The sequence below is a fragment of the Schistocerca nitens genome, chromosome 2 (assembly GCF_023898315.1).
Source record: "Schistocerca nitens isolate TAMUIC-IGC-003100 chromosome 2, iqSchNite1.1, whole genome shotgun sequence".
NCBI lineage: Eukaryota > Metazoa > Arthropoda > Insecta > Orthoptera > Acrididae > Schistocerca > Schistocerca nitens.
The window spans coordinates 27495998-27514254 of record NC_064615.1 but is presented as its reverse complement, the minus strand read 5'-3'; the positions used below and the strand labels follow the sequence as shown (position 1 = coordinate 27514254).

The 18257-nt window shown below is 43.4% G+C and overlaps 1 protein-coding gene and 1 pseudogene across 6 annotated transcripts in view; one reads left to right on the top strand and one right to left on the bottom strand.

Moving 5' to 3' along the window:
• LOC126235685 (ankyrin repeat and fibronectin type-III domain-containing protein 1) overlaps window positions 1-18257 on the top strand; it is a 760613-nt gene that overhangs the window by 547881 nt on the left and 194475 nt on the right. For 5 of the 6 annotated variants that reach the window (XM_049944422.1, XM_049944426.1, XM_049944424.1 and 2 more), the window contains one exon: window positions 3769-3876. The exons of the other annotated variant lie outside the window; for it this stretch is intronic. In XM_049944422.1, coding sequence (XP_049800379.1) covers window positions 3769-3876 — 108 coding nt within the window. The remainder of the gene's footprint in view (window positions 1-3768; window positions 3877-18257) is intronic. 6 annotated transcript variants of the gene reach the window in all.
• LOC126238039 (5S ribosomal RNA) lies at window positions 17634-17751 on the bottom strand (annotated as a pseudogene).

Below are 18257 nucleotides of genomic sequence, written 5' to 3'. Positions count from 1 at the left end.
ATGGAAGAGGTTACAGAAGATGTAGATAGAAATGTACTACGTGAACTACAAGGTAACAATTATTGGACTACATGAAATGAAATCATCATAACTTTTGAACGGTTTGTGTTAGGGCGTTTAAATTGCACCGTTGGCCGCGGGGCGTGAAGGAATTAGTATGCACATGGTTTGGTTTAGTCTGTTTTTCATTTGGATGGGTTGGTCAATAAGCAAAATTCGCGCATTTGGAGGACTAAGAATGCGCATTTCGATTTAGAAAAGTCTCTTCGCCCTCAACGGGTGACTGTGTGGTGTGCAGTGTCCAGTCACGGAATAATCTGTGCGATATTCCTCTATGGCACGGTAACTACCGAACGGTACGCTAAGGTTTTGGAAGAAGATTACATCCCCATTATCCAAAGTAACCCTGATTTCGACAAGATGTGGTTCATGCAAGACAGAAGCACGAGTGTGTTTGATGTCCTGGAGGAACACACTTTGGGGAAGGCATTCTTGCTCTGGGGTACCCAGAGGCCACTGGCATGGGCCTCGATTGGCCGCCGTATTCTCCGGAACTGAACACATGCGACTGCTTTTTGTGGGGCTGTATTAAAGACTAGGTGTACAGCACTAACGCCAAAGCCATCGATAGCATCGATGTTCCGAAACTTCAGCGGGTCATGCGGAATTCCGCTATTCATCTGCGCCATATCATGGCCAATCATGGCAGGCATATCGAACATGTCACAACTAAAATCCGAATATCTGCAGTGACGTTTACATGTTGAATAAAGTGTGTACACGCTGTAGTTTGTATCTAATTTACGTTTTTTTCATATAGTTCAATAATTGTTAGCTTGCACATACATTGTGGTCGTTTTAATACGCGGCCACCGTTAGTCTCCAGGTAGGCCCTGCTATTGATACAAAGGAACAAATTTATTTATTTACTACGCTTAGATTTCCACAAAAGAAAAATTTGGCGTAGGTATTAAAATCCATGGAGAAGAAATAAAAACTTCGAGGTTTGCCGATGACATTGTAATTCTGTCAGAGACAGCAAAGGACTTGGAAGAGCAGTTGAACGGAATGGACAGTGTCTTGAAAGGAGGATATAAGATGAACATCAACAAAAGCAAAACGAGGATATGGAATGTAGTCGAATTAAGTCGGGTGATGCTGAAGGAATTAGATTAGGAAATGAGACAATTAAAGTAGTAGATGAGGTTTGCTATTTGGGGACCAAAATAACTGAAGATGGACGAAGTAGCGAGGATATAAAATGTAGACTGGCAATGACAAGGAAATCGTTTCTGAAGAAGAGAAATTTGTTAACATCGAGTATAGATTTAAGCGTCAGGAAGTCGTTTCTGAAAGTATTTGTATGGAGTGTAGCCACGTGTGGAAGTGAAACGTGTACGATAAATAGTTTAGACAAGAAGAGTATAGAAGCTTTCGAAATGTGGTGCTACAGAAGGATGCTGAAGATTAGATGGGTAGATCACATAACTAATGAGGAGGTATTGAATAGACTTCTGGAGAAGAGGAGATTGTGGCACAACTTGACTAGGAGAAGGGATCCGTTGGTAGGACATGTTCTGAGACATCAAGGGATCACCAATTTAGTATTGGAGGGCAGCGAGGAGGGTAAAAATCGTAGAGGGGGACCAAGAGATGAATACACGAAGCAGATGCAGAAGGATGTGGGTTGCAGTAGGTACTGGGAGATGAAGAAGCTTGCACAGGATAGAGTAGCATGGAGAGCTGCATCAAACCAGTCTCAGGACTGAAGACCACAACAACAACAACATAGAATTCCACCGGCTCGAACTTCTGGAAGTATTCTAAAGTTAACAAATTGTTGCTGTATACGGAAAGGTGACAGTCACCAGAAAAATTAGAAAAGTTTCCGTGTCTGGGCAATCGAAATAACTATCTGTATAAATCCCTTGTCATGAATCGACATAGCTAAAGATGTCATCTTTCCATGTAGTCGTTGTAAACACCAGCTGTGACTCTCGAAACTGGCAACACGAGCTACTGCATTACTGATGTTTCCAGGCACATCAAACCTACCAAACCCCAGTTACCACGACACTATTGCTTAGATTACTCCATATTGACTCAGTAAAAGCATTTTTGCTTTCAAAAATTTTTGGTTATGATTTACCGTGAATGTTATTGATATATAGTAAAACAAAAAGTTTGCTGTCACCAGTCATTGCCTATTTCCACAATGCGTTTCGAAGGTTTATAATTGCATTATCTCTACTAGCAAGAGCTCCAAGCAGTAACCGGACACATACATGCTTTATTAATCCACATAAGTACAACTGATGATGAAGCACGTTGTGGAAATAAATAAACAGTGACTGATAACAGTAGAATTGTTTCATTGGGAAACATATTTTTTACCAGTCACGATTTGGAGGGGAGAATTAAAGTCATCTCCGTCGCTTCGGTTTTCTTAATCACTCGGTTTAGAATTGTTCCCATTCACGGCTATTTTCAGCTCGCTTTCACTCGAAGAAAAATAATAACACTGTGTGGAACGTCACTAGCGCGCATTATTGGGTAAACACAATCTAATCACTGCAGGCTTCCACATTTTGCAGGCGATCGGTCCGTACATTTGTGGCATGCCTCGTAAAATTAATATTAACAAGACACTTAACATTACCGGGAACGTAATTTGATGAACTGTTATAAGTGTAGATAAGCCTCTTCTAAAAAAAACTGTCTGCGTTTTTCGGTGTACTGGAGATTCCGCTCTACATTCCTGAAGATTGTTTCCTGATATGCGACCTGGGTACAGCAAAGAGAAATACGCTTTCCTGCATGATAGCTAAAATATCTTTTCTATTAACAGCATACTTCCAGTGTATAACGAAACCAGAAGTGTTACCTTTTTCAAAAGACTTCACCATGGACCACACTTACAGTTTATACCTACTGAACATTAACCGTTTGGATTGCTTATCACTGTTAATAGTGAGCCCAGCCTGACTGCAGTTTCATTTTTATCACATCACTTCTAAGAACGAAATCGACACTGACTGCAATATTGATTATATGCTTCCTGCTAACTCGTCGTGATAGCAGTTAATGAAATACGAGAAGACAAAAAAGATAGCTACTTCCATAGCACCGTTAATAAGGGCAGCTCAGCATGATAAGATGTTTGAGGGAGAAAGGGAAGTATATCTAATTACACAGAGAAGCGAAAATTAGCCTCACCTGCATACGCTATAAACGCACGAGAATATGGCGCTAGCGCTTGAATGTGAACCCGCAACAAAAGTTTGGCAAATTGAAAGGCTTGTTTTCGGTTGTTGGCGGTGACGATGTTTCCCATTCCTCACAGCTGAAAAAGAGCCGGTGGCCGAGTAGCACGGCCATCGGATTTCGCTTCGTGCTTTCCCAAACGTAATTGCTTTGTTGTGGCTCAGCGCAAACCGCGTGCTCAGATCCGCTGAATGTTTCGGCTTTCTGCTGGCAGCACCGGCAACTCCTGCTTTGTGTTCCCCTCCTCTTTTGTTTTTAATCCTTTGTGATTTCCTTTGTTTTTAGCAATGCGACTGGCAGTACACAATGAAAGAATGCTATGTGTGTCTTAGTATTAGATGCTATAGCTATAGGATACATGCAGCAAGCGTTACATTCATTTTTGTAGACGTTTTCTTATGTCCAAGTAGAATAATTGTTTTCATTTAGAGCTAGCTATAGTACGGCTGCAGCTAATGCGTGTGCTTTTTCAGTTTTGCTTCTTTTATTCCGTTTATTTTACAGAGTTGCAGGAGGAAGGCATGGAGTTTCTGGTCGATGGCTTAAATCTCACTAAAACAGCCAAGAAGAAGTTAGATACCAAAATAAACAAAATCAATATCCATTTACATGGTAAGGATCAAAACACAACACACAGAATTAGTTTCTTCACTACCTCTCTTCCTGTCGATATGCGCCTTTTTCACTATAGCTAATCACAGAACACATGTGATCTATGACTCCTCTGTAGTTAGAATTTTATCTTCACCTTTTCTGATCGCAGAATCTGTATCTACTTCTCTCCTCTGAATCTGCTGATGATTAGTCTGGTTTGAAAATTATAGTATTAAGAAAGTTATATGAAAAATAGTTATGTGTAAAGTTGCTGTAGCTCATGTTTTTTTTTTTTTTTTTTTTTTTACGTTACAGTTTTGTAGTGTGTAGTAATAGCGCTGTAGGTGCAAATTCAATTTTTTAAAATCTGTTATTATTATAAATATACTGTGGCAAGCTTCGAGCTCGTTCTCTTGCATCAGAAATGTGTAATAATTACTAATAATACCTTTGGCGATTGTTAAGTCTGCACCAGTATGGTGCTCTGTTGTTTGATACTGAGAAACAAAAGTGGACGCACTGACTAGCTTAGTTTACGCGACACTAGGTTGCAGGCAACTGCGCTACCGCCCACTGCGCATCGCGCCGTATCTTTGCGCAACTCTGTGAAACTAAAGACTTTCGGCGTGTTCCAACTTAGGCGACAGTAGTTACATGAGTTTTGAGGTTACGTGTGTTCGTAGAGTGTACACAAACTGAAATATGAAATGGGGAACGGAGAATAATGTTCGATTTTTGGATATCTATGCTTTGCATAGGTGTTTGTGGGATTTCAGTGATGCTGATTACAAAAATAAGCAACTTATTGCTGCTCGCGAGACCTTCATGAGCGATCATAACATAGATGATTTGACAATATCCGAGCTGCAGGGCAAAATTTATTAAGTTAGGAGCACATATGCAACAGAATAAAGAAAAATAGAAGCAAGTGTAATTCTATCTGTGGCAATGCTCTCGTCTACAAGACTAAAATCGCATTGTTCGAGTTGGCCGACTCTTTGTTAAGGAATATTGTTGACAGGAGGGAAGGCTATACAAATTCAGGAAGTTGCAGTCTTTATTCATCTGCTTAAAACGTCGCAGCAGTGCTCCCCACTCACGTACGTTAGAATTTTGAAATATTGCCACTGTACAGATCTATTTTCAAGAGAGTAGTTTGCAAACCTTGACATGCTCTCTTGTCCTAAATGTAGAGGAGCTCTGTATTGAACAGTGTAGGACAAATTGCTGATGGCGATAAATGACGTCTAATGGACAAGCCAGAGGATATAAGAAAAAAATATTGTGCGCCTCCGTAGCTGAGTGATCGCGGAGGGCCGCGGTTCGGTTCCCGGTACTGCCAGTGACTTACTTGGGGGGAAGACTGGAATAGGGTCATCTTAGCCTGAGGAGCTACTTGAATCAGAAGTAGTGGCTAAAAAGTGTCGAAAGCAGTGGCCAAGAGGGCGGTGTACTGATCTATGACTCTTCATACCACATCCGAATGACGTCATATAGCAAAGGATCTCTTTGCCGAATCGTGCGTTCCTCTGGACATGCTTGTGGACTTTTTTTTCTTTAAATAAGAAAAGAAGTTAAAATTAGCGTATTACGAATTACTTCTAAAAATATGGGCCAAGACCCCCCGAGCGTCCCATGTTACATAAATCCTGCTGATATGATCTACAGTACACACGATTTACTTTTGTTGCTGCTTCACATACCTTTTGTTTTTCTGTATCCTCAAATCGAGGAGCAACTATGATCTTCATTGCAGCGACAACATAATTCTCATTGCCAAACATCGCCATATTGTCCTCGTCTCGCAATTTTACCCATGGAATCAATTTAGCTATGGAAGCGACAGCAAGTGCCCCTCATTTGCTACTTCCTAATGATAGTTTTTCTTTGTTGAATTTTTCAAATGTGTCTTCATTTACTTCCGTCAGTCTGATGCGGTAGTTCACGAGTGTCATTTAATTAACAGTCTATCAGTCACGGCAATAAGTTCCCGGTAAGCAGTAATCGGCAAAGATATTTACGCGTTGGCGCGTTTCTGCACACCTATCTACATTTTATCGCTCCATCGCTTATACGGGTCCCAGTTCGCTCCCGTCGATACAGCTTCGCAGAATTTCACCCCCTCCCCCCCTCCCATACCTGCAATTTGCCACTCGCGGCGATAAATTTCCGATTCAGAATTCAATTTGGGCGGCGAGGGCCAATCGAAGCTTCCGCTGCAGACTGCTGGCTTTAATGCCCTTCTCCCTCTCCCTCCACCTCCTGCACCCCCCACCCCCACCCCTTATTGGTAGGAAGTTGGGGTGGAGAGCAGAGGCAAGAGTCAGAGCGGAAACAGGGGCGGTCTAGAAATGGGCACATGTGATCACACCTCCTCCCTACATTACTCTGCGCTTACTGCTGTGGTGAGGCTCTACGCTATAGTTCTTAAATCATCATCCTATTCCACATCAGCTACAAGGTCTTTCACATACTTTGACGTACATAAAACTGTTCGCCTCGTGATGCTATTCCAAGCTCCAATCGTCTAGTTCGGCTTTACCATCTTCCAAACTCAACAAGAATTATCATTCTTACCCTGCCGCACCGATAACCATGGGATACAGAATATGGTACAGAATGGCTTAGTCGAAATGCTGTATCTTGACTGAATATTTCACTCTGTAACTGAGCGTGTTTTGTAGTGAAATTCCCCATTTTCCGGATCTGGACTAGAATCTACCACTTTGCCTTTCGCATGTAATGCCATTGCCACTTAAGAGAGCTAAAGCTTGCTGATTTTGTTTTTCTTCAGTTCAGTTTAATACAGGGATATCTGCTTTATCCGGAACATCAAAGACGCTGCCGACATTACGTAGAAATAACGATACCTGATATTGCCCACATTATTCTCAGACAACATGAATCTTACTGTGATGAAGAGTTCAGCGTTAGACGACTATGCAAACAGTCAATAAAACTGTGTTTTTTAAATGCTCACCCTTTCTACAGGTCAGATGTCGTGTATCATTTCCGCTGCATCAAACATCTAAGCTCTGCTGCATATTTCAATCTCATGTATTTCATTACAACTTCTCCTTTCTGCTTTTCCCTTAAAATTAACTAGTTCACGATGTGTTAGTATACATCGCACCAATCTAGTCCTTTTGGTATACTGATCACTGGTCTCTACAGTAGAACCCTGTTTGTGAGTAGTGGAGCTCTTACTTTCGATCGTCCGTGTCCTCATCTGGATTCTGTATGGTTTCACTGAATCACTTTCAAGACTCGTAGGACATTTCTTCCAAAATGAGACGATCATATCTCTCATTCAACAACTGAGCCAAGAAACTAGTGATCATGACGTGGACGAGACATTATAATTTTCTTTCTCCTTCCCTCGTTGTTATACCACTACTACATAATTAAAAAATACAATGAATACATTTTTCTGTATCGGTTACTGGTGTTATGGCTGGTTTCAAGAAATTCAATCTCATGTGGATCATTGTGTCTCAGGCCAGCAGTTGGTAACATCTGATTATAAGTATCTTTTTATATGTGGTTGCTTGCACCAAATATTAACAGTAGAAAAGAATTATCAGTACAGAAATCAGTCGCTCGCGGAAAATACATACCAAATGAAAACACATCTCACTACGAAGAACACTGTTTAGCACAACAGAACAATTATATAAACAACTACTGTGACTGTTTCCAGTGATTTGTTCTGCAATGGTGCAATGAAACAATAAAGTGCCTTTGTCTTTTTCTCCTAATAGCTCTTCATTTTTAATGTTATCTCGTTGCCTCTATTTCCTCCTTCTAATCTACGAAGCAACCAGAACTGTTGACTTACCAAAGAAAAACGCAAATAAGTAATTTTGAGAACATTTCTCTCGGATAGCAGAGGTTTTTCTTTATTATTTAAAAACAGCAGTTACCGTTCATGGAGTGAAGGGCGTGCTCCGTTCACTGCCACCGTCTACCATCATGGTGGTAGGTCTGAAGATGCTCTCAAACAGACCGAAACCGGTAGCTTCATAAAAAAAATATAAATTAAAAAAAATATCTTGCGGTTGTGACTGTTCATGTTCATTTTTAAGAAACACAAATACAAATGAGGCGTAACTGCTGCCTCACTGGAGGTCTTCTACCAACATTCATCAATGCCTTGAGTATGGTGAATAAGAGCTGCCCTCTGCCCATGGCTCGCCGAACTCTTTATAACACAGCAGCCTGTTTCAATCTATTGTTTCATATCTTCTGTCATTTTCAATCTTCCTTTCGTGACTGTATTTGGTACATTATCTAGCCGTGATATTCTGCAGCTTCTTTTCATCACATACGCCTCCAGCCCTTGTAAGTAATTCTCTTCTTTTTTTTCTTTTCCTTTTTTCGGTTAAGTATTTCAGCGAAGTGAAAACAAGACTCGCTATAAATTACGCAACAGGTTTTTGTACGAATTTTCATAACCAAATGAAGAGCGAAAAATCGACAAATGGAGTATCAAATTGACCAGTGCGAGATCTAGTTAAAAAAAAAGTTTGAACGTAATCAGGGTAATTAAGAACAAAATTTGAAAATGAAAGTTTTGAAAAAATGGTCGAATTGTTTGTGAAATGTTTTGTCTAAAAGTAAGAATTAAAGAAGATTGTAGAAACATTTGACAGGCCTATGAATGATGCACGAAATCAGCACAGCACAGCAAATGATACGCCGATTGAGAATTTGAAGTTCCACCAGACACGTATCCTCTACTACTACACAAAATTCTAAGGTACACATTGAACTTTAAATTCTGAATCGGCACCACATTTGTTGTACGTGATTTCGAGTATCATTGAAACACGCTTCAAATGTTTCTCGGATCTAATTTATTTCTTACTTTTAAACAAATAATTTCACCAACCATTTGACAGCTCTTACGTACAGGGTGATCAGAAACAGTCTGGTAAGATTGCAGAGCTGTTGCAGGATGGGTTCTGTTGAGATATAACTGGTAAGAGAAAAACTCCATACGTTGTGCCGTTTCCGAGTTAATTAGCATTGAAGTTAGCCAATAACGCCGTTGCGCGCGCAAATTCAAGCAACCCGTGAGATGCAATTACTGTGTGTTGCTCACACAGCACAGATGATGGCGCAGTAAACTTCGCAGTCTTTGACTCGGGTTCCATTCTTACTGTCCCAAGTAAATTTTCAGGCAACCAAACGAAGAACACGTTTGGCTACACCGCCTCTGACTGGTCGCTTGAATTTGCGCGCTTAGTGACCTGATTGGCTAACTTTGGTACTAATTTACTTAGAAACGGTTCAAAGTACCGAATGTTTTTCTACTAAAAACTATTTTTCAGCGCAACCTACCCTGCAACTGCCTTACAAGCGTTTCAGCATTTTTCTGACCACCCTATAGCTAAACTCCCATATTTCTTAGTCCAAGAGAATAATTCCTTCAGCATTTCGGAAATTAGAATTGACAAAATTAAAGAACTTGGCTACGGTATGCTGCATGTAGAAATGAAAACACAGAAACTGTTTGTAACGAGGCTGTGGCCCAGTGTAATACCGGGTGGTTACAATTACAGTGCAGCTACACACAAAGGTGGAATGTGGGCCTTAATTATCCTATGGCAGCGAGAGTTGGCGGGGCGGTATTCTAATGCGTTAAGGCGGAACCGATCCACGCAAAAAAGAAAAAAAAAAAAAAACAAAAAAAAAAAAGTTCCAATTTTGGCCACCAGGAGCAAATCTGGGGCTGTACAGCATCTTGTCGACATCTCCACTGCTCATATTGAACAAAGTGTGAAAGTGGCAGTTGATAATAGCATCAACTTTCTCATTAGTGGGGGATTTCCTGCCTACGATCCGTTCCTAATCCATTACGTATGGAAACATTTTTGTATGTCTTTGTTGCAGTCACAGAGCCAGATTTGCACCTGATGGCCAAAATACACTACTGGCCATTAAAATTGCCACACCAAGAAGAAATGCAGATGATAAACGGGTATTCATTGGACAAATATATTATACTAGAACTGACATATGATTACATTTTCACGCAATTTGGGTGCATAGATCCTGAGAAATCAGTACCCAGAACAACCACCACTGGCCGTAATAACGGCCTTGGTGCGCCTGGGCATTGAGTCAAACAGACCTTGGATGGCGTGTACATTTACAGCTGCCCATGCAGCTTGAACACGATACCACAGTTCATCAAGAGTAGTGACTGGCGTAATGTGACGAACCTGTTGCTCGGCCGCCATTGACCAGATGTTTTCAATTGGTGAGAGATCTGGAGAATGTGCTGGCCAGGGCAGCAGTCGAACATTTTCTGTATCCAGAAAGGCCCGTACAGGACCTGCAACATGCGGTCGTGCATTATCCTGCTGAAATGTAGGGTTTCGCAGGGATCGAATGAAAGGTAGAGCCACGGGTCGTAACACATCCGAAATGTAACGTCCACTGTTTAAAGTAGCGTCAGTGCGAACAAGAGGTGACAGAGACGTGTAACCAATGGCTTCCCATACCATCACGCCGGGTGATACGCCAGTATGGCGATGACGAATACACGCTTCCAATGTGCGTTCACCGCGATGTCGCCAAACACGGATGCGATCATCATGATGCTGTAAACAGAACCTGGATTCATCCGAGAAAATGATGTTTTGCCATTCGTGCAACCAGGTTCGTCGCTGAGTACACCATCGCAGGCGCTCCTGTCTGTGATGCAGCGTCGAGGGTAACCGCAGCCATGGTAGTCCGTGCTTCTGCAAACGTCGTCGAACTGTTCGCCCAGATGGTTGTTGTCTTGCAAACGTCCCCATCTGTTGACTCAGGGATCGAGGCGTGGCTGCACGATCCGTTACAGCCATGCGGATAAGATGCCTGTCATCTCGACTGCTAGTGATACGAGACCGTTGGGATCCAGCACGGCGTTCCGTATTACCCTCCTGAACCCACCGATTCCATATTCTGCTAACAGTCATTATATCTCGACCAATGCGAGCAGCAGTGTCGCGATACGATAAACCGCAATCGCGGTAGGCTACAATTCGACCTTTATCAAAGTCGGAAACGCGATGGTACGTATTTCTCCTCCTTACACGAGGCATCACAACAACGTTTCACCAGGCCACGCCAGTAAACTGCTGTTTGTGTATGAGAAATCGGTTGGAAAACTTTCCTCATGTCAGCACCGGCGCCAACCTTGTGTGAATGCTCTGAAAAGCTAATCATTTGCGTATCACAGCATCTTCTCCCTATCGGTTAAATTTCGCGTCTGTAGCACGTCATCTTCGTGGTGTAGCAATTGTAATGGCCAGTAGTGTAGGAACTAATTTTTTCATGCGTAAATCTGTTCCACATTAAGGCATTAGAATATCTAACAATATTCTCTGCCACACGCTAATTACAGCTGAAACTGCATGTCTGTGAGTAACTGCACTGTAATTACAATTACCGGGCGTATCCCACTGTGAAACCAACAGCCGCAGTGACCGCACCGCGGCCGAGGGGAGTGTGGGCGACAGTCAATATGCGCTCTCTCTGTGCGGATCACCTTTGACGCCGCACGGAATGTTTGCAGTAATACACAGAGCATTACGGCATACGGAGGAATGGCTGCTGCTGTGTCTCCCGGGTAGACGCATTATCAGGGCGACTGTAGCCAGAGGTCAGCGTATCTATAGCACCTACGGCCCGTGAATGACACTTGTCTTGTCAGTCTGGGACGGAGGGGCGAATGCGGCTAGCTATCCCTTCTCTACTCTAAACCTCCAAAACTGACTACTGGTACGCGGTGTTTACCTAGGTCTTCTTTTGTTGATCCTCATCAAAGCCCCTGCTGGCATGTTCATGTGCTGGGCACGATGAAGAAAAAGTCATCCTGCAGTCTAATATTTACGACTGATCGAAATAATGTTTTAAAATAGATTACTTTTCTGGACAGCAATAGCTCGACAACATGAAGACAGAGTTGAGACAAAACGTACTTTTTTCTTCCTCGGTGTTTGCCCCTAGGACTAGACCTCAACAGGTCTCTGTAGTTCCCGTCAACTGCTCTCAGATTTCTGTCTTCCATTGCTTTCAGTATACATTTTTCCCATATTAGCTCTGGTCTTCCTCGCCTTCTTTTTCCGAGGGTTCCCAGTTTAAGATCTTTGTTAGTCACCAGCGGTTAGGCATCATCTGTAAGTGACCCTACTACTGAAGCCCTCCTCTCCAGCGTCTTCTCTTGGAGGACATTGTCTCCATTCGTCTCCATGCCCCCTCATTCCGTATCGTAACTTGCCTCGTTTATTGCAGACATCTTCTCATACAGTCCATTTACACTTTTCTAATTTTCTAACTATTCTTGTTCGAGGCCGCATCTCAGCTCCACATAGAACCACATTCTCCACCACACTGTGGAATATCCATTTCTTAGTCTCCTGCCGAATATGGTTACTGCGTATTATCCCATGCAACGCCTTACTAGCTCTCTGCCTCATTGTTATTATGGAACTAATATCCGTCTCACGTGTATCGAAGTTATCTATCATTGTTCCCAAATTTTCTGAAGCGTCTGCTTCTAACAACCCTACCACAACAAAGGTCAGAAATTAATTATGATTGTAGTATTGCTCACGCAGCTAAATATTGCATTTTAGGGCAACAACAAAGTTATAATATGTGACAGGTGTCATTAGAGCACAGTTAATAAAGTCATTTCTTGAAATAATGGATAAACTAGGCACTCATCTTTTCGTGTTTCCCACGCTGGTCTCGTGAACTCATGGCTCAATCGTCGAAAATCTAGGTAGTGATGATTCCAAGCTCGGATGCAAAGAGGCCTAGGTGTTATTCTGCGATATTCAAAAGTTTTATAGATGTGTTTCATAAACCATTCTTGAAAATTAAACTTTTGCAAGTTAGGAAAATGGTGATGTAAAAAAGTAATCAGCACTCCGAATTTAAGTTACACTTCTTTTTTATTACTTTTGTTGCAATGTCACGTAACTTGTTCCAAAACACCATTTCACAATATATAACATACTTGAAAATATCTTCCTCACTGTTAAAGTTCACATTTCATAAACTGACTACAATTTGCGTCTTTTTAACATGACGACCAAAGCTTGACTCCTTAATAACCGCTTACGCGCCCAAAAATCAGAGTTACAAGTACGTCAAGGATCATAGTGACAAAAAAAAGAATACACATAAGAATAATATCATTGCAATATATACATATCGAAGTACCCCTACATTAATGAAATCAAATCTGAATGTTGTCACAGAAATATGTTAACTATTTTACAGAAACATAGTAGAATATTGCTGGTATCGAGAGGTTGAGGTGAGGTGCCGTATTGGTTATGTAATTCAAGTACCATTACATGCTGGATTTTATTTCTCCTTCCTGTCTGTCAGTTTTCACCAGATCCTGTCCCATACATATACACTCCGACTTGTTCAGATTTATTCCTGATCGGCATTTGCTATAGTCCCCGTTAAGCTTTCTCAGCATGTATTCCAAGTCTTCTTCATCTTGTGAGACTATTACGTGGTCGTCCGCAAAAAAAAGAGAGTGAGGAATATCGCACCAGTCTTTATGCCCATACCTGAGCATTTCTTGTACCAGTCTCTCAGGACCTGTTCCACATAAATGTTAAACAGGATAGGTGATGTTCCACACACTTATTTTAGACCTTCGTCAACGAAAATACTTCGGGTGACCTTGTTTCCTGTTTTAGTGATTACCTTTGTGTTGTTGCATAATTTTTTTCTCTCACATAAACCGTCTCATTGCTTACCTTAATTTTATTCTAGGGGCATTGTGATAAATTTTCTGCAGGTCTACAGAGGCCATGTATACGCCTTTGTTTTATTTCTTCATTTTTACAATAACTGTCTTATACACTCCTGGAAATTGAAATAAGAACACCGTGAATTCATTGTCCCAGGAAGGGTAAACTTTATTGACACATTCCTGGGGTCAGATACATCACATGATCACACTGACAGAACCACAGGCACATAGACACAGGCAACAGAGCATGCACAATGTCGGCACTAGTACAGTGTACATCCACCTTTCGCAGCAATGCAGGCTGCTATTCTCCCATGGAGACGATCGTAGAGATGCTGGATGTAGTCCTGTGGAACGGTTTGCCATGCCATTTCCACCTGGCGCCTCAGTTGGACCAGCGTTCGTGCTGGACGTGCAGACCGCGTGAGACGACGCTTCATCCAGTCCCAAACATGCTCAATGGGGGACAGATCCGGAGATCTTGCTGGCCAGGGTAGTTGACTTACACCTTCTAGAGCACGTTGGGTGGCACGGGATACATGCGGACGTGCATTGTCCTGTTGGAACAGCAAGTTCCCTTGCCGGTCTAGGAATGGTAGAACGATGGGTTCGATGACGGTTTGGATGTACCGTGCACTATTCAGTGTCCCATCGACGATCACCAGTGGTGTACGGCCAGTGTAGGAGATCGCTCCCCACACCATGATGCCGGGTGTTGGCCCTGTGTGCCTCGGTCGTATGCAGTCCTGATTGTGGCGCTCACCTGCACGGCGCCAAACACGCATACGACCATCATTGGCACCAAGGCAGAAGCGACTCTCATCGCTGAAGACGACACGTCTCCATTCGTCCCTCCATTCACGCCTGTCGCGACACCACTGGAGGCGGGCTGCACGATGTTGGGGCGTGAGCGGAAGACGGCCTAACGGTGTGCGGGACCGTAGCCCAGCTTCATGGAGACGGTTGCGAATGGTCCTCGCCGATACCCCAGGAGCAACAGTGTCCCTAATTTGCTGGGAAGTGGCGGTGCGGTCCCCTACGGCACTGCGTAGGATCCTACGGTCTTGGCGTGCATCCGTGCGTCGCTGCGGTCCGGTCCCAGGTCGACGGGCACGTGCACCTTCCGCCGACCACTGGCGACAACATCGATGTACTGTGGAGACCTCACGCCCCACGTGTTGAGCAATTCGGCGGTACGTCCACCCGGCCTCCCGCATGCCCACTATACGCCCTCGCTCAAAGTCCGTCAACTGCACATACGGTTCACGTCCACGCTGTCGCGGCATGCTACCAGTGTTAAAGACTGCGATGGAGCTCCGTATGCCACGGCAAACTGGCTGACACTGACGGCGGCGGTGCACAAATGCTGCGCAGCTAGCGCCATTCGACGGCCAACACCGCGGTTCCTGGTGTGTCCGCTGTGCCGTGCGTGTGATCATTGCTTGTACAGCCCTCTCGCAGTGTCCGGAGGAAGTATGGTGGGTCTGACACACCGGTGTCAATGTGTTCTTTTTCCCATTTCCAGGAGTGTATATTGTGTACAAAAAGTAACGGAAGGCACAAATGATCATGGTATAAGGAATGCATTGGATAAGCTTCCAAACCTTTCGCGACACGGAGCAATTCCAACAGGGTATCCACGAAAGCTTCGGTGGAGTTTACAAAGTACAGTAGCAGAGAGGTCTTTGCAGAGCTCGCTAACACAGGATAGCTCACTCGGTCAGGAACACAACCCGATAAAGGCGAAGTCTCAGTTGCGAGCCCTGGCTAGAAGTTTCAAGGATTGTCCGACTACCGCGAAGAAGATGCTCAGGACATGCTCCGACGGCCGGAGTGGAACGTCTTACACTGTTAATGTATAGAACAATAACCCACAGTGCAGACCTCTATCGTGCGACCTCTACGGTCGCAGGTTCGAATCCTGACTCGGGCATGGATGTGTGTGACGTCCTTAGGTTAGTTAGGTTTAAGTAGTTCTAAGTTCTAGGGGACTGAGGACCACAGATGTTAAGTCCCATAGTGCTCAGAGCCATTTGAACAGACCTTTAGGTAATTTTTGTTTCTTGATTTCATTTTGTGGATGATTTCATTGGACTCTCCATGACTGCTGTCGAGGTACCCAGTTCGCTTTGTACTTTAATCTTCCACCTACATGCATGAAACATATTTCCAGTTCACTGAAGCGTATAGGTGATGTATGCTATCGTCGACTGAACAATTTGTCCAACTGCCTTTTGCCTCAGCTATTCCTCATCAGCTTTCTCATTAGTCGTTCGAGTGGTTTTCAGTTCAGAGACTGAAAGATGCTAGTGTTTCATAGTTAATTCATTCACCCCTACATCCACCTGAATCTGCCTGCTGATACTGCCTTGGTCTTTCTCTACAATCTTTACGACTCACACATGTCTCCGTTATCAGTTAACTATTCCATGCTGCCTGAGGGCAGTCCTTTCACCCTTTCCCCTCTTTTAGTCATCTAGCCTCGTTAATTTCTTCTCCTACCTCTTCATTAGTTATCCAGTCTTCTCGTAATATCTTCAGCACTCTTCCATAACACTGCTGTTCGAAGCCTTCTATTCTCCTGTTGTACGCGCTGTTTACTGTTCAAGTTGCACTTCCATGTACGACTGTACTCCAAACAATTAATTTCGTAAAAGGCTTCCTCATTCTTAAATTTATATGCGACGGTCACATATTTGTTTTCTCCACAAAAGTTTTTCTTGCTCCTTTTGTTAGCACCTAGTGTGGTTCATATTAACTCGTTTATCTAACATAAGACTCCCCATCATTTTACTGTTACTTAGAGGAACAAATGAAAAAGATGTTAATAGCTCACGAAACTAAAATACACCGCTCTGGAATATGCAGTACTTTCTGTAGTTTGTACAAGGCAAAGACAACCTAGATATCTTCTAGAAAGTTCAACTGGAAATGGTAAATGCAAGCTTCTGCTTGCTGGAAGAAGAAATGCAAAGATAGGAAATACGCTACAACAGATTAGAAAATAAAAGGCAATTTGAGGTGTGCAAATTAAAAGCACAATCCTGAAAACGCAAGGTTGGCGTGAACAGTAATGTCCAACATTACGGCTAGAGAAGGGCTTTCAACTAGCAGCTAGAGTAGAGATGGTAATTTGCGGGCAAATGTGACACTAGTTGGCTGGACGATGTCGACTGGTCTTGCTTCTATAGTCGTCGATGAGCAAGTACTGCCGGCGGTGTGGAAAATTGCGATGTGGCAGTCGATGTAGACTGCCAGTAGAGATACTAGAGGTACAGATGCAGCGAGGGGTATATAAGGAGCAGACTGTCACTGCCAAAGGGAGCATTAGGGGCCTACTCGGTAAAAAAAAAATCTACTAGTATCAAACCTAGATCTAATTTGAAGAAGAAATGTCAGAGAACTCACGTCTGGGGCACAGGAAACAATGGAAGTGAATAATTAACTTTGAGAAAACTGGAAAAGATTCGAAGCGTTTGAGACACTATATTACAGGAAAAGACTGAAAACGAAGTTGACTGGTGATGTAAGAAATGAACAGCTTCTCCGCAGTATCGGCAAAAAGGGAATGCGTGGGAAACTCTATGTGGGACTTGATGGTAGGAAATGGTACTAGAATGAAGCGTAGAAGGCAAAAACTGTAGGGTAAGATGGCAGTTGAAATACATGAAATAAATAATTGAGGATGTTGGGTGTGAGTGCTACTATGAGATGTAGAAAGCAAGGAAGTCGTGGCTGGCCACAGTGAGCCAGTTAGAAGACTAATGAGAAGAAGTACTATGTTGTATACTGTCCAATCACATTAATATGAAGGAAACGAAGCACTCCGACTTCAGCCCATAAGTGGCCCATTGGGACCATCCGACCGCCGTGTCATCCTCAGGGTGTGTGACCAGCACACCGCTCTCCCAGTGGTTATGATGGTTTTCTTTGACCGGAGCTGCTACTATTCGGTCGAGTAGCTTCTTAATTGGCATCACGAGGCTGAGTGCACCCCGAAAAATGGCAACAGCGCTTGGCGGCCCGGATGGTCACCCATCCAAGTGCCGGCCACGCCCGACAGCGCTTGACTGCGGTGATCTGACGGGAACCGGTGTATCCACTGCGGCAAGGCCGTTATCACATTAATATGACCACCTGTCGAAAACCTGTTGCAGCACGGCCTGCTGCAAGAGATGCAGGAAGAAAGTCAGGGAGGTTCTGAAAGGTACCAGTGGGCCAGTGGGGAAGTGGAGCCATGCAAACTCCAGTGCGGTGACGAGCCCAATCGACGTTATCCCACAGAATCTCGATTGGCTTTAAATCGGGGTTTGGTGGCTAGGGCTCTTCGAACCACTCACTTACACTGCTACCTGTGTGGTACGTTGCATTGTCCTGCTGCTAGATACCATTGTGCCGAGGAAAAACATTGCATGTAGCGATGGACACGGTCCCCAAGGATTTATGCAGCCTTGTGTTGATCCAGATGACACGATCACACAATGAATGCCAACGAAAACATTCCCCAGACCATAACGCTCCCTTGTCCGGCCTGGATCCTTCCGACGAATGTCGCAGGGTGTTTGCTTTCAGACGTTTGACGCTGATGAAGCATGAAACGTGATTCATTTGAGAAGGCCACCTGTGG